Below are 14,183 nucleotides of genomic sequence, written 5' to 3' on the forward strand. Positions count from 1 at the left end.
TAGGGCTTCCGCTTAGTGCGTGTGGAGGCCACGCAGGGATCTCATACTGGCACACGTCTTTGGCTCCTGGGGTACCTATTGTTCTCGAGAATTACATGAGACCCAGCCCAGATGTGATATTTCCAGGGTGAACTGCCACTTCAAATGGCTTTGAACCATCTTGGATCTCTGGTCTGTCCTGCTTGAGGTCACATCAACAGATTTGAACTATGGAAAGGATTTTTCTTGTATCAGGTTACTGCAGATTTTAGGAGGGTTTTTGCCTGCTCTGAGCACGGCTTTTTTGCCTGATCCATTGGTGTTTTCACTGCTGAGCTGGAACTCCTTTAGACTTGGACAGAAATTTCACTGCACAAGCATCTTCAAAAGATAAAGCTAGCTAGCATGAGAGAGAAGTAGAAGATGTTAATTACCTGTTTTTTTTATCTAATGTAGCATGGGACTTTGAGAGAAGTGAAGATATGGTGTTAACAACCAACCTTATTTCTTGGTGATTGCTTATCAGCATTAATAACCTGTGCACTTTAGCAGCAACTTATCAAAGCTTCTGATTTTTGTATATGTAGGACTATTTCCTTAACTGCTAATGACAGTCTGGACTCCAGTTAAAAGGCCAAAGAAGGGGTGCTCAAGATGAGTATAGATATGAGGTGTCAAATTCCTTTGTTCTCTTACTCAAAGGACAAAGATGTGAACAGGAAATAACTAAGCATTATTCTTTTTCCTGTAAGTCTCTCTTAAATATATTCATGAGGAAAAGAGCCGTTTCATAAATGCATTCCACTGTCCTTTTGACAAAACCGGGATTTGTAATAATTTTGTTGGCAGTGCATGAAAGTGCTGTGAACGAAACGCTTGAACCCTGTCTTTATCTGTAAGTCCATCAAACCATTTCAGCATATCCAAAAGCTAGAGTTGTATTTTCTTACTTAGTTTTATAAATGCTTATTTTATCAATAGATTTGGTTACAAGCCAGCCAGAGGCGTCTGTGCAATATGTGCTAGGAGGAGCCTCATGTAAATGTTAACCTTGGCAGTTTATATATACATTTAACAACCATAAAAATGCTGTACTTGGTGTGTGTGTGTGTGTGTGTGTTCATGCATACACGTACACCATTGTAGCACAAACTGTTGCATCATAGTATAGCAAACATTCAAAACGAAAGTTGCAAATGTTGTGGGATTAAATTTTTTATTTAATAAACGTGGAGAGCGGTGCTATGCTTGAGATAGATCCAAACAGAATTTAGTTAGATAACAGAAGGCCACTTTGAGGTGAGGATTTCATCCTTGCTTCTATTTCCCATCAGATAGGTATGCAATTTATATGGATTTTGCAGAACTGAAGTCATGATGTCTGTGTATTGATGTATATTGGTTGGCAGTAATTGTCTTCAACTATGGAGAGCTAGCAGACATCTTAAACGTGTGGGTTGCTAAAGCTTTCCAAGTAACAAAACAAAATAGTTTGTGAAGCTTGAGATGCTCCATTGCTTTCATAAATCCTTGGTAAACTGGCAGTGGATCTATTTCCCCTGCTTGTTATTGCCTGCTGGAAAATGATTACTAAGTGGGAGTTGATAAACGAATGTTTCTGAGTTTCTAACTATTACCAATTTGGTAAGATCTATATTATTCCAAAAGTACAAGTGAGATTGAGATATCCCTGTGGCAGAAGAGACAATGAGGTGAATGTAGAAAAGATAATCTCTAAATCTTGAATTTAACAGATGTAGAAAAATAACATATGAAAGAATTTATCCATCCAATAGATGAAGATTTTATATATATATACATATGTATGTATGTATTTAAAGGTTTAAAGTGTTTGACAGTTTGAGATGGCCAGAGAAATGAAGGCTCTTGACTGAGTGTGTTTCTTTGTTTTTTGTTGCAGTATGTTGCTGTTCTGCAAGGGCTTAGAAGCTGATTACTCACAGGAAGAAAAGAAAAACATTGCTGCATTTGGAGGAGGATAGATCATAGCTCTGAACACTTAATTAAGCTGATTTCTTAAAAAAAAAAAAAAAAAAAAAAAAAAAGCAAAAAACAACAACAAAAAACATTAATTTAAATAAGGCTGATAGCAAATTTAATTTGAAAACCTGTGCTATTATAATCAGAAATAACATTTACTTTCAGCCGATATTTGAAGCTACTCCATGCTTTTATAGCCATAGAGCAATTTTCTTTGAGTGAGACCTGTGGAGGTCATTTCGTATAAGAGCCTGCTTTAAAACTGGGCCAACTACTTTGTTACATGTGTCAAAAATTAACATGATAATCCAGGAAATAGACAGCTGTGCAATCATACTATATGCTGCTGTTTTTGAGTGTCTAAATAGATCTGCCAAAGCTGAGAGCATGCACTTGACCACCACCCTAGGCTCAAATTGTGCTCTTAGTTAAATTACTGGTTGCTGAAAATTTTGTCTATAAACTTTTTGGTAAGCAGTGTAGCACTGTGCTGACTTCTGGTGTTGGTGGATAACTAATGCTCATTACCTAACAAAAGATGCGTAACAGAAGCAGGAGGTGGCCTGAATTCTTAGGCTGATGCATCTTCTGAAAAGGTCCTGTTTTAAATCATTCAACAGGCTTCTGAGTTTCATTGTGCCAGAGCTAAAACCTGACAGTGTGGTCAAAGTTGTCTTGGCTTGTGGAAGATGAGCTATAGATATTTTACAGGTTATTTGCATATTAATTATGTGGTATTTCTGTTGTCTCACAGTACTGTTTGAATTGTTTTCAGCCCCAGTGTGGGAGCTATCTGGACAGAAAATATATGTAAAATCCAAAGGAAGTAAATTAACAGTCTCTCTGATGATAATTTAAAACAAACAGCAAAAAAGTGGCATATAAATCAAGTAATCTGTTTTAATAATTAAACCATTTAAGTCCTTTTCCATATTGCTAATGTTTTCTTTGAAACACCATTGTTTAACAACTCGATACAGCTGGCATTTAGAAATTCACTCCTTTTACTCTGAATGATGAATGCATAAGTAACAACACTCCAGCACTCCTATTTCTCAGATGTTTTTTCATTCAAAGAATATAAAGTGAAATACTTAACTTGTGCAAATCCATTTGCTTATCTGGTCTGTTGTACTGCCATATCCACAAGGATGTTTGACGAGTTCCCGTGTTGGTTCCTTCTCCCCTTTCTGAAGTTGTCCCTTTCAGTGAGGAGGAAAAAAGTCCTGGTGGCAAGTCTGCAAGGTCAGATTTATGGCTTCAACTGAAAATGTTGTAGTTATTTTTTTTATTATTTTTTATTTTTTTACTACAAGTAACTCCACATCTTTATTTCTAAAACAAACTTTCTGTAAAACATCAGTTACTCTTTAATTAAAAGAACAAATCTTGCATGTTTCCTGGCCCTGTTCAGCACTGATACATGTACTGAATTTTGTTTCTGTAGGGCCTGTAGGGTTTATGATCCGGGGCAGCTGCTGCTGAGGGAGAGGCTGGGAGAAAGGTGGCGAAAAGGGAATTTCACTGCAGTTCTGATCCAAATTGCCATTAGGCAACGCAAAACTTTTACAATACAAAACAAAATACAAGAAAAAATAACACAACAGATCTGTGCCAAACAAAAACTGGGAGGCTCTTACTGACTAGACGTGCTTTCAAGAAAAGCACGACTGAAAGTCCTTTCCTTCAACCTAAACAGCTACTGGACATATCGTGGTGGAAAGTATTTGCTTTGTGATCTGAGAAACTCGTATCCCTTCCATGGCTTGCTCTTATCGTGAGCAGGCTGAAGTTGGTGGTATCAGTCCCTAAGCAAACAGTGACTATCTGACCAAGTGTTGCCAAGATGAGGGCTGTCCACTGCTGCCCCTTCAGCAGACGTGGCAGAAGGGAGCCTTTGGCAGTGGAGCTGGATGGGCAGCTGTAGGTGGAATATCTTAATCTGCTGCTTTGAGACTCAGCAGTTTGCCTGCCGAAGCCCTTAGTTGGTAATCTAATGTGCTGCTAGGACAGTTTGCGAGCCAAAACCACAAGATCTGTGTTAAGGCACATTATGCTGTAAAATACATAAATGCTTAAAGAAGTCTGCCTGGTTTCATGACCAAAAAACAAACAGTCCTTCTGTTTAAGCACTACATTCACAATATTTGCGTTTCAGGGAGATGGCGCAGGTCACTGTAATAACTGTAAAAGATCCCTAACTATGCAGAAATGTAAGTCGTGTGTGTTATTTTCATATTTTGTAGTAGTATTTTCACATGATTTGCATGGCCTATGTTAGTATAAATTGTGCGTCTAACTTTATTTTGTTACCAGAGGACTAAGCAAGCCTTTTGGAGCTCTGGCGGGTAGCGTATGGTATCTTACCACCATGAGATGAGTTGGGTTTTTTGAGCGCTGCACCAAAACAATGCTGTATTCAGGAGACTCCAGCAGTGTTCGCAGATCGGCACTGGGCACGAGTTTAACAGATGCAGAATATTTCTTTTACAACAGAACAATGAAGCATCTGAACGTCAGCAGCTCGTGGCCAGCTGACTGGAAAAGGAGTCTCCAAGCATCTACAAAGAAAATTTGTGAAATATTGTGATTGTACCTTAGCACCTAGGATGGTGGAATGAAGTGTGGGGGGGTCCAGTTAGAAATCAATGCAAAGTCCTGTTCCTTGTGCAGCATGTACAGAAAGTTGGGAAGGTGTTAAAGTATATTATATGTATACCATATATTTCAATATATGAATATCACTTATTGAAAGTTTTCATCAATCCTGTAGATGATGTGACTTCAGGTTATGCTTCTTTGTACAATGATACTGCTTCATCAGGGTCAGCAGCAGCAAAATGAGTGGGTTTTGTTCCCTGAAGTTCTTGGAGAAACCTTTCCAGTATCACTCATGGTCTTTGATTTTTCTGCCATTTCTTATTGTGTTGTAGGATTTTATAGTTCCTTTGGCATCCCTTGAAAAAAAGATTGTTATTCAGAAGCATAAGCTAGTCCTTGTGTGTACAGTGTTCAGGCAAAACTGCCATCGCAGAACTCATGAATCACTGAACCAGAGAGCTGATTGGTCTGTATTGGTCTGGATCTTCCACATGATGCAAATCTTTCTGGCCACCAGTCATTAGTCTGTTTTTTACCTTTTGTGCTGCAGTTTTGTCCACTGATACACTTGAAGGTGATATATTATCACAGAATTTCTAGGTTGGAAGAGACCTCAAGATCATCGAGTCCAACCTCTGACCTAACACTAACAGTCCCCACTAAACCATCTCCCTAAGTTCTACATCTAAACGTCTTTTAAAGACTTCCAGGGATGGTGACTCCACCTCTGGAGTGGAGTACCACTCCAGTACCACAGTGGAGTACCACTGTGTTATTTAACTGTGTTATTTAACACAGTGGTACATAATCCAATGAACAAAGCTGAATTCCCAAAGCTGAAGGCTTAGGTAATCGTGATGTGGCAGGTTACAGTTAAAAATGCTGGAGGGTTTGGAAAGAGGAGGAAGTGAATGTGTCATTTTTAAGATCTATCAATGCTGTAACAGAGTGGAAGGAACATAAAGGATTGTGAAGTCATTCGCTAGTCAGTGCAAGAAGCCAAACTTTCTGAGCACATTCATAAAACAAGTTCTGCAATATCCAGTAGGACCCACTAGTCTTCTCTTGAAATGCTCTTCCAAATTTTTGACAGATTACTAGAGATTATGGCTTGATGGCAGTCTTTTGTTTGTTGCTATTCCAGGCCTGTTACTTCTCTTTCCTGGTTAGATACAGGATCATAGGATAATTCGGCTTCAGGATGTCATTCAGGGCAACCTCAGGCTCAAAGCAGTGTAATATAATTATTGCATTAGGACTCTGCAGTGTTGCAGCCAGACTTCTCATATGGTGCTCCATGCAGAGAAATTGGGAACAATTTTCTTTCCTCTACCGGTATTCAGTAGCATCTTTCTCAGGTGTGGACTGGAAAGAAAAATGACAAAGTGTTATGTTGTCCCTGGAAGCTTTTCAAAGAATTCCCTTTTCTCGTATTACCTACTTCAGGTCTGCTTGTGCTTTCTGCTGTGCTTCTAGATGCGTACCAGGAGCATGCAGTACTTCCCTGCTGTTGGAGAGACAGCTCATTCTGTCCATTGACGCAAATAGAAATGAAAGTTCAGTGACTCCTATGTTTAGTGGTTTGGCATCTTTTCAGTGCAAGGTTAGTGTTTTAACTTCATTTATAAGGAGAGGGATTTTAATATTATTCCAGTTCCTAGCTAGCTAGCCACATTTCATAGTTTCAGTCTTTGTTCAGCATTTGTTAGAACTCACTTAGCATCCACCTTCCATTTTCCTTTCCCCTGACCTTGCCTTCTGGGTTTGCAGAGCTGCAGAGATGATGCAGGGGTCAGCTGTGCTGGCGCTGAACCAGCCCTGCCAACTTACAGTTTGCTTAAATGTTGGTTTGCTGGGGACAGTGTGGCAGTGGTCAGTCATAATTTACTATTTTCTTTGAAAAAGTTACATCATTACAAAGGGCTCTTCAATGTTATTTCCAAAGCAGACTCTGAAAATTGCAGATGAATGAAGTATTCCTCACCCTGCCCTTTCTGCTCCCTCCCCTACAGGAAAGGAGTGGTGCAGAATGCACGGTGAATGGCATTTCCTATTTTGTGAAACTGGCAACATGTACAAAACTGATTCCATGCGGCACAACTGCAAGCAAAAATTTCACCTGCCCATTAAGCTTATATTCAATTTTTTCCTGGCTCATGGGGTATACTTATATGTAGTAGATATGCATATTCAATACTGTGACAGACTTGGTTTGTTTTCCAAAAACAGGGAAGTAATACTGACCAGACAGTTGTTTGGTCTCTTTTCTCAACTGCAACAAAATATCCTAGCTATACTTCTGCCAGCACAAATCTTGTTTATCTGAGTCCTCTTCTGGTGAGGATGATCTGCTAGAATACAATTTATGAACAGTTTACTGAAATACTTGAAAGTAAGCACTTTCCTGCTTGACAGCTGGGTTTATTTTGAGACTTACCTGAGACAAGGTCTTTAAGTAGCATTGAATGCTCAGTAGAGAGGCCTGGTATCACATATAAAAGGCAATTGTCTGACACACACAGGGTGAAGTGTGCTTAAGCAAAGTCATTTTACTTCCTCCAGCATGAGAAGAATAGTTGTGCCTTTGTGTCAGTGCAACTGGCTATGCATTCTTGCATTTAAATGCAGGTAAACACAATTTCACTGCCAGAAGCCTACTTAAATTCCCTTCCTTAATGAAAACATCCTAAAGGCCCATCCTTGACTATGCATGTACATCCCTTCATGAACACGAGGTTAATTAAATGTCTTTGTGTGTATTTGCACAGAGAATGGAGTCAAAGCCTGCAGAAATGGAATTTTAATGTATGTGTGTGGTGGTAAATGATAGCTAGGAGCTGTGACCCTCCCCTTTGCAGGGGGTAAACCCAAATCACAGGGTGTTTGTAATAGGAGAAGGGATTGTCTCTCTTGTGTGCCAGCACCTCTGCAGGTTCTACATTGGTCTCCTTCCCACGCACAAAGGAGCAAGGAAGAAAGAGTACTTGCACCAAGTATTTTGATTTGATTATGCTTTGGAGTTAATAAGTCAGAAATAATAATTTGAAACCCTCAGCCCTTGTTCTTTAAAACATCACTGTTACTACATTGGCTGTTGACTCTCTAGCACAGGCTGAGGCTTCTGTATCCCTCCTATATCTCTGGATTATTTGCTTTTGCTTTTTCTGTTAATGTTTCCTTTACACTGGGCCACTGCTGCATAGATAAACCAAAGACCAGTCGTTAGGTGCTGGCCAGGTTGTGACCTCTTGTTGTGAAGACGTTCTGCTTCTGGAGCATCACATCAGTGTCATCCAGCAGCAGGAAGAGGCGAGACCAGGGAGGTGTACTGAGTACCTGCTAAAGTGGGAGAAGCTTTTGTGTGTCTACAGGGATGCAGAGCAGGATGTTATATCAGTCCGTGCTCAGGAGGGAAAGGAGTTCCATGTGAGAGAAGGTCTTTTCCCAGAAGAAAATGATCCATAAAACTGGTATCTACGCTCAGCTGCCTTAAAGCAGTGCAAAACAAGATGGTTGGAGACTTGACATGATTTTTCCAGCAGTTGCTTTGCTTGAGTATTAGACAGATGGAGGGAAAGACTGGCAAAATGTGTTTCTGAGGAGCAGTTTCACACCCCAGTGAAGCCCAGCCTGTGATCTCACTGCAAACTGATTCCCCTGCTCCTGGCACAGGTTATCTCAGAAAGTATGCTGAATTCTAGAAATAGCAATGAGCCTGCAGAATGATGCTGGCTGTCTGCGATCCCAACAAGTTTCTGTTTATCTGGCGGTACAGAGGAGTGACAAGTAAATGATTAATTATGAAATGCCTTTATAATTTGAATTGCAGTCTTTGGAGTGGTGATTGCCTGGTAGGGTGCCTTTTTTTAATGGTCTGCATTCTGCAGATGTTGTTTTGGAGTATTGGTTCCAAGTCTTGCCAACTAACTTTTCTTTATTTGTACTGAGTGCATTTGAAGTTGCATCATTTCCTCGGTAAGAACAGTTTTATTTTTGACTGGAGTGTTTGTCAGGTGGGAGAAATCCTAAATGTGAGTGCTCTCTGGTGGCGAAGATTTCTGCTTCAGCCCTCTGATTTCCACAGTCTGTTGCCCAATGGCAGTTAGATGTGAACATATATGTAACCGTTTCTGAAAAGATGCATATTTGCATAGCAAAAGTATTTAAAATTTTATTTGATACTTCATGTTTTCCATTAAAATTTAAAGAATCAGTAAGTGGTGTCAGGTTGTTTCGCTTATGTCTGGACTTAAGCATTTTTGTTTTCAGCTCCTTTCCCTAAAAATAAAAAACACAAAACAAAGCAAGAGTCCTATTCTTTCCTTGGCCCTCTTCTTTCCTAAACAATCACTTCTGTCCCTTTAGAAGATTTATATTCTGTGACCTACTGGTTTATATTTTCTCACCATCAATCGATGTTTTAACGAGGTAATAAAAACTAGTGTAAAAACTTCTCATGAAAGAACTGACATACTTCACCAAAATAACACGCAGACTGTGCCTTTCCTTTTGGCTGCTGAGCTAGTTTCCAGATGCCAGAGTAATAAGTGGAAAATTCAGAAGACGGTGATAGAGAAATTACTGGAAGTAATACAATTGTTATTTCCCCATAACAATCTCCTCTCCTTGCAGCACATCCATGATTTTTGTGGTGCATGCAAAATTACAAAATGGGGTTTGACTGAGGGAATAAGGAGAGGCGTTCCTTTTAAAATGCCCTGGCAGGCTTTTAATAACAAAACCCTCCTCCTGGGCATTTTATGCAGGCACCAAAGTGGTCAGGGTACTCTGTGTGACGATGAGCTTTCCTCGGTGGATGTCTGCTGGGATCGCTGAGCATTTTCCAGACCTCATTCCTACTCCAGTTGTGTGACCTCGCCTTGCAGCAGAATAGCGACTTTAACACAACTTACACCTCCCCGTTTGCCTTCCAGTTATTAGTTGTTTTCTTAAGTTTTCATGAGTTCTTCTCGGGCAAGGAAAACCAAGAATCTCACACCAAAGCAATGCAGCTAGGAAAACAGACACTGCTGTTTTTGGCCTGCCGCAGCGCTGGACTACGCCATCTGATGAAAAGAGTCTTTATCAGCAGCGAGGGGTGAGGTGTAGCTGTTCGTTTTAGGAACATCTAAGCACGGCTCTGGAATTTTAACTCCATGCTGAGAAATGAAGATGGATAGAGAGGTAAATGGGCATGTGAGATGTTGACAAAGTCTGTGTCCTCAAAGCCACGCTTACTGCGAGATGCCCCTTTGCCAGCCTGGAGAGGGAACCTCTTCTTCCTCCTCTGTCTGCTGCTTGCCAAGGAGGCTGAAAATACAACTCATCAGGGTCTAAAAAACCTCTTAAACCTTGCCTTAAAGCTGAGGTGGTGGCCATGTACAGGCAGCACACTGGCTGCCCCACGTGCCAGGGCTTCTCCAGGCGCATGCTCCCAGCTTCCTGCTGCACACCCTTGGCAAGCGCAAATCTGGGGGCTCTGCTTCTGAAGCAGCCAGGGACAGGGAACTGCCAAAGGAAGAAACTTAAACTGTGCTCTGCTACTGCAAGTGTACATAATTCATTGCTTTAGGAAGAGGTCAGAGTATTGGGTACTGGGTGGTGACTTGGCACAATGCTTCTGTAGGAATGTTTTTTTGTTGTTGTTGTTGTTTTGTTTTTTGTTTGTTTGTTTTTGTTTCTCTTCTCAGCAGCTAAAAGGAGCAGCCTTATGCTTTCTGTGCTTGCCATGAATCCTCTGGCCGTGCATCTCTGGTATGGCTTGAAACCTTCTCCCAAAGTCATGGTGTTTGTCTTTTTATCACTGAGTGGTGCCTTCTGGGGTGGTTACATGCCCGCTGTGCAGCGACTTTTGGAATGCAGTATGCGTGTTCACTGGGCAGCTCACCTACTGCGGACAGCCTGCCTCTGAAGAGATGGGATAGACTGCAGTTTTTGATGACCTTGTGGTGGTTTCCACTACATATGTATGTCCCTGTGTGATTTGATCTCCTCAGCAAGCAGCGGTGTGGTTCTTCTTTTTAAACCTTTCCTATGTGTATGCAGAGCCCCTCGTGCCCTCCTGCTGTTGGGAGGGCAGAAGCTGAGCAGCCTGGAGTGAGATCTCGCTGCACCCATATGTGTCTTCTGAGCCTTTGGTGTCTTCCCAACAGCACGATTCCCAGTGGCTTAGTACTTCGGAGAATTAAAATTAGGGGTGGCAAGTGATAAGGACTGAGGCTTCCTCTGTACCTGTGGCTTCCCTTCTTGTTTATTCCCTTGAGGGGATAAACTGGACTTTTGAAAATAGGCTGAGATTCAGTATTTCATTTTTATTGCATACCAGTTATTATTATTTCATACCAGTTGCTTGGCATCATAGTCTCTGTCAAATTGCCTGTGTGTTATCTATTGGTTTTGTTGCGATAGTTAGGAAAGAGCTGCTACATCACAGTTAGTATCACTAATTGTTACGGGCATTATCTTTTCTGAAACACTTTTGGTAGCTTTCAAGTAGCATATATATCAAAAATATAATATATCTTTGTATTTCAAGCCAATTAAAGTTTTGGGAAATGCACATTACGACTACTTCCAGTCAAAACTGAATGCAGGAATAAAAGGGCCTTTTGCAGTTCCTGTGTCTTTGCAGTGATGTATTTCTGGAATTAGAGGCAGAATTGCTTCGAGAAAGAGGAATGCTGTTTGCTGGATTGCATTTCTTGAGTTTTATTACACCTGCTAAAAACTAACACTTCCAAGATGCTGCAGAAAATTCTCAGATGAACAGTAGAAAATGTCATGCCTGTCACCACGTGGGGGTGGTAATAAATTCAATATTGCTAGAATTTATGCTGTAGTCCATGAAGCATTAAGAAGGCTCTTCTTGTAGCCTGTAGAGGTGTTATGGTGCCATCTAATGCTGTAAGATTTAAATGCAGGATGCACACAGGTACTTACAGAGATGCCGTGTTTTGATTGATCTATAAATCTGCTGTTGTGGGAATTCTTCAACTGTTAATCTGAAATTCCTTGTGTGCTCATCTGCTAGAAAACAAAACAGTTTGGTAAAATCTTGATTTCTTTGGAAACAGCTTTTAGCTTAAACAGACCTTTCTTTTTTTTTTCTTCCAAAATGATTCAAATTTTTTCTTTTTTTTTTTTTTTTTTTTTTTTTTTTTTTTCTATCCCATTTCCAGAAAGAAAACTAATGAGCTAGTAGACTTTAGGAAAGGTGTAATTTAGGATTGTTTCACAGATTCTTTCAAAGCTTTTACTTTTGATCTAACAGTAGTGATAAAAGCCCATTGCACTGAAAAGGATGAGTGGAAGCTAATTGCTCAAGTTGAAAGGCTGTAATTTGTTTCTTGGCTTGTAACTTTGTTTACTCTTTTGTAAATGTTATTAGAGCTCTGAGTGAGGGGTTTCAAAACCTCTGTTAATCTGGATAAGCTCTGAATGTGAATAAAGAATTTGCCTTTAAATCCACTTTGTGTAACATATAAACCCATCACTCATCACAAACTCATCTTTGCTTATCATCAGGTGTAGAAGCAGTGAATTATATTAATGTAAATCTCACTAAAACCATTTGTTTCTGGTAGTATACTAATGGAAACAGAAATACCTAGTGATGCTGAAAGCAGGCTTGATTGCATTGGCAAACCAGAGGTTTGCTATCCTCAAAAATAAAGTCAGCGTTTGTACCACAGTAATCTGATTCGTCATGCATCCATAAGTGAAATAGCAGGAGAAATTTCCTTTGTACATGGTAAGATTTGAAGCTAATCCTCATTCGTAGTCGTTTTTACTTAGAGACCTGATGTGATGTGCTCATACGCTCTCTGGGCCCCACTGCTTACAGATAATGACCTTATTCAAGTTTTGATTTATTTTTTTTATAAGAGTTTCAATATGATGATGAATTAAAGAGTTCATACGATGAAATAGGCTACTTGGAAAACCTTCTGAAGTTCTACATTTAACTGATTCTTTCTCCCTTTTGTCTCATCCTGGGTAGGTTTGAAAAAGGACGTATTTATACGTTTATTGGGGAAGTGGTTGTTTCCATGAATCCTTACAAAAACTTGAACATCTATGGGCGTGACATGATCGAGCAGTACAAAGGAAGGGAATTGTATGAGAGGCCTCCTCACCTCTTTGCAATTGCTGATGCAGCTTACAAAGCGATGAAGAGGCGATCAAAAGACACCTGTATTGTAATATCAGGTAAGCTGAAAGAGCTTGTCTTTATGATGAACACTTGATCTTTGTGAAATTTTAGGCAGAAGATGGATTTGTCTAATGATAGCGTTTTAGAAAACTTCATTAATCTTAAAACTGCTTATTTGCATTTGAATCTGTGTGTGGAGACCTCAACAATTATTTCTTATCTGATTCAAGAGCTGGTGTCAGTCATTAGCTTAATCTGTGCGTGTAAAATGTAACTTGAAGGTAAGGCCTCTGCTTGCTATGCCTGTGTGAATGATGATCAGTGAGAATGGGGTTCCTGTGTCTCCAGCAGCTTGGAGAAATGCTGATTTTTGTCCCTTAGCTGACTGGTCAATGTTTTGTTCTCTGTTTTGATAGCTGAGCTGTTTGCTTGTCCTGGTGCTAACAGTGGGAGCAGTGGTTGTGCCATGAACGGTTGCTATCTGGATCCTGGCACTTCATTTCCTTGATGTCCCCGTGCTTTCGCAGCTCTGAAGGGCCTGAGACCCGAGATGGGGTGCTGAACAGTAGCCTCTTGTACTGCAGTTCAGAGCTCTGCTGCAATCTGAGCCTCTGCATGACAGTCTTTCTCCTCTAACAATATTCCTTTTGATCCTCTGTGTGCTAGGCCTTTTACCGACCTGTGAAATCTTACATCATAACCTCTTCTAAGTCAGCACAGCAGTAACAGCCAGGCAGGGTTATGGTTACATTCAGAAAATTCAAGCTTATTTGTGCATACTTTGAGCTTTAAAAAGACACTAGCATGATGGATGCTGGTCAGTGATTTGCTTTGCTGTTTTGCTCTGTTGTGACTTTTTTGTATTTATGCCCTTAGGTGAAAGTGGGGCTGGGAAAACTGAGGCCAGTAAATATATTATGCAGTACATAGCAGCCATTACCAACCCTGGTCAAAGAGCTGAGGTGGAAAGGTAAGGGCTTTGTAGAAAAGTGAAATGGCTTTGTCTCTAGTAGACTGTATAATGCCATTTTATTTGATGGTCTCTTGCCAAATCAGCATGCAATTACTACATCATTTACCTGTTTTCTTCAGATAAAACTTTTACTGTGGGAATTTTGCAATATTGATTGCTGACTACTAAATTGATTACTAAAATCACATAGAAAAGTTAGGGAGAACTCAAGCCTTCAAACTTTCAAAATAAAAACAGCATCTAGACATCACGTTTTCTGTGTCAATTTGCTTAAAATATGTGTGTGTTAGTGTATTATGTTGAGCACAAGCAGCATGTTCCATGACCTTTCAAGTTTGCATGCTCCTGAGTCGCAACATGTGTTTGTCAGTCATAGGGTAAAAATTTTTGCAGCAAAGAATATGGCTTTCTGCTGAAACAGATTTAACACCTACCTTAAAAAAAAAAAGCTAATTATTTGCAAAAGAAGTCAAAACA

The 14,183-nt window shown here is 40.1% G+C and overlaps 1 protein-coding gene across 1 annotated transcript in view; it reads left to right on the forward strand.

Moving 5' to 3' along the window:
- The window catches only part of MYO1D (myosin ID), a gene marked incomplete at both ends in the record, with an annotated part of 155,240 nt that overhangs the window by 24,283 nt on the left and 116,774 nt on the right, over positions 1 to 14,183 (forward strand). Inside the window, 2 exons of the mRNA XM_084301232.1 lie at positions 12,581 to 12,789; positions 13,610 to 13,703. Coding sequence (XP_084157358.1) covers positions 12,581 to 12,789; positions 13,610 to 13,703 — 303 coding nt within the window. The remainder of the gene's footprint in view (positions 1 to 12,580; positions 12,790 to 13,609; positions 13,704 to 14,183) is intronic.

Source organism: Netta rufina (assembly GCF_964035555.1).
Source record: "Netta rufina genome assembly, chromosome: 24".
NCBI lineage: Eukaryota > Metazoa > Chordata > Aves > Anseriformes > Anatidae > Netta > Netta rufina.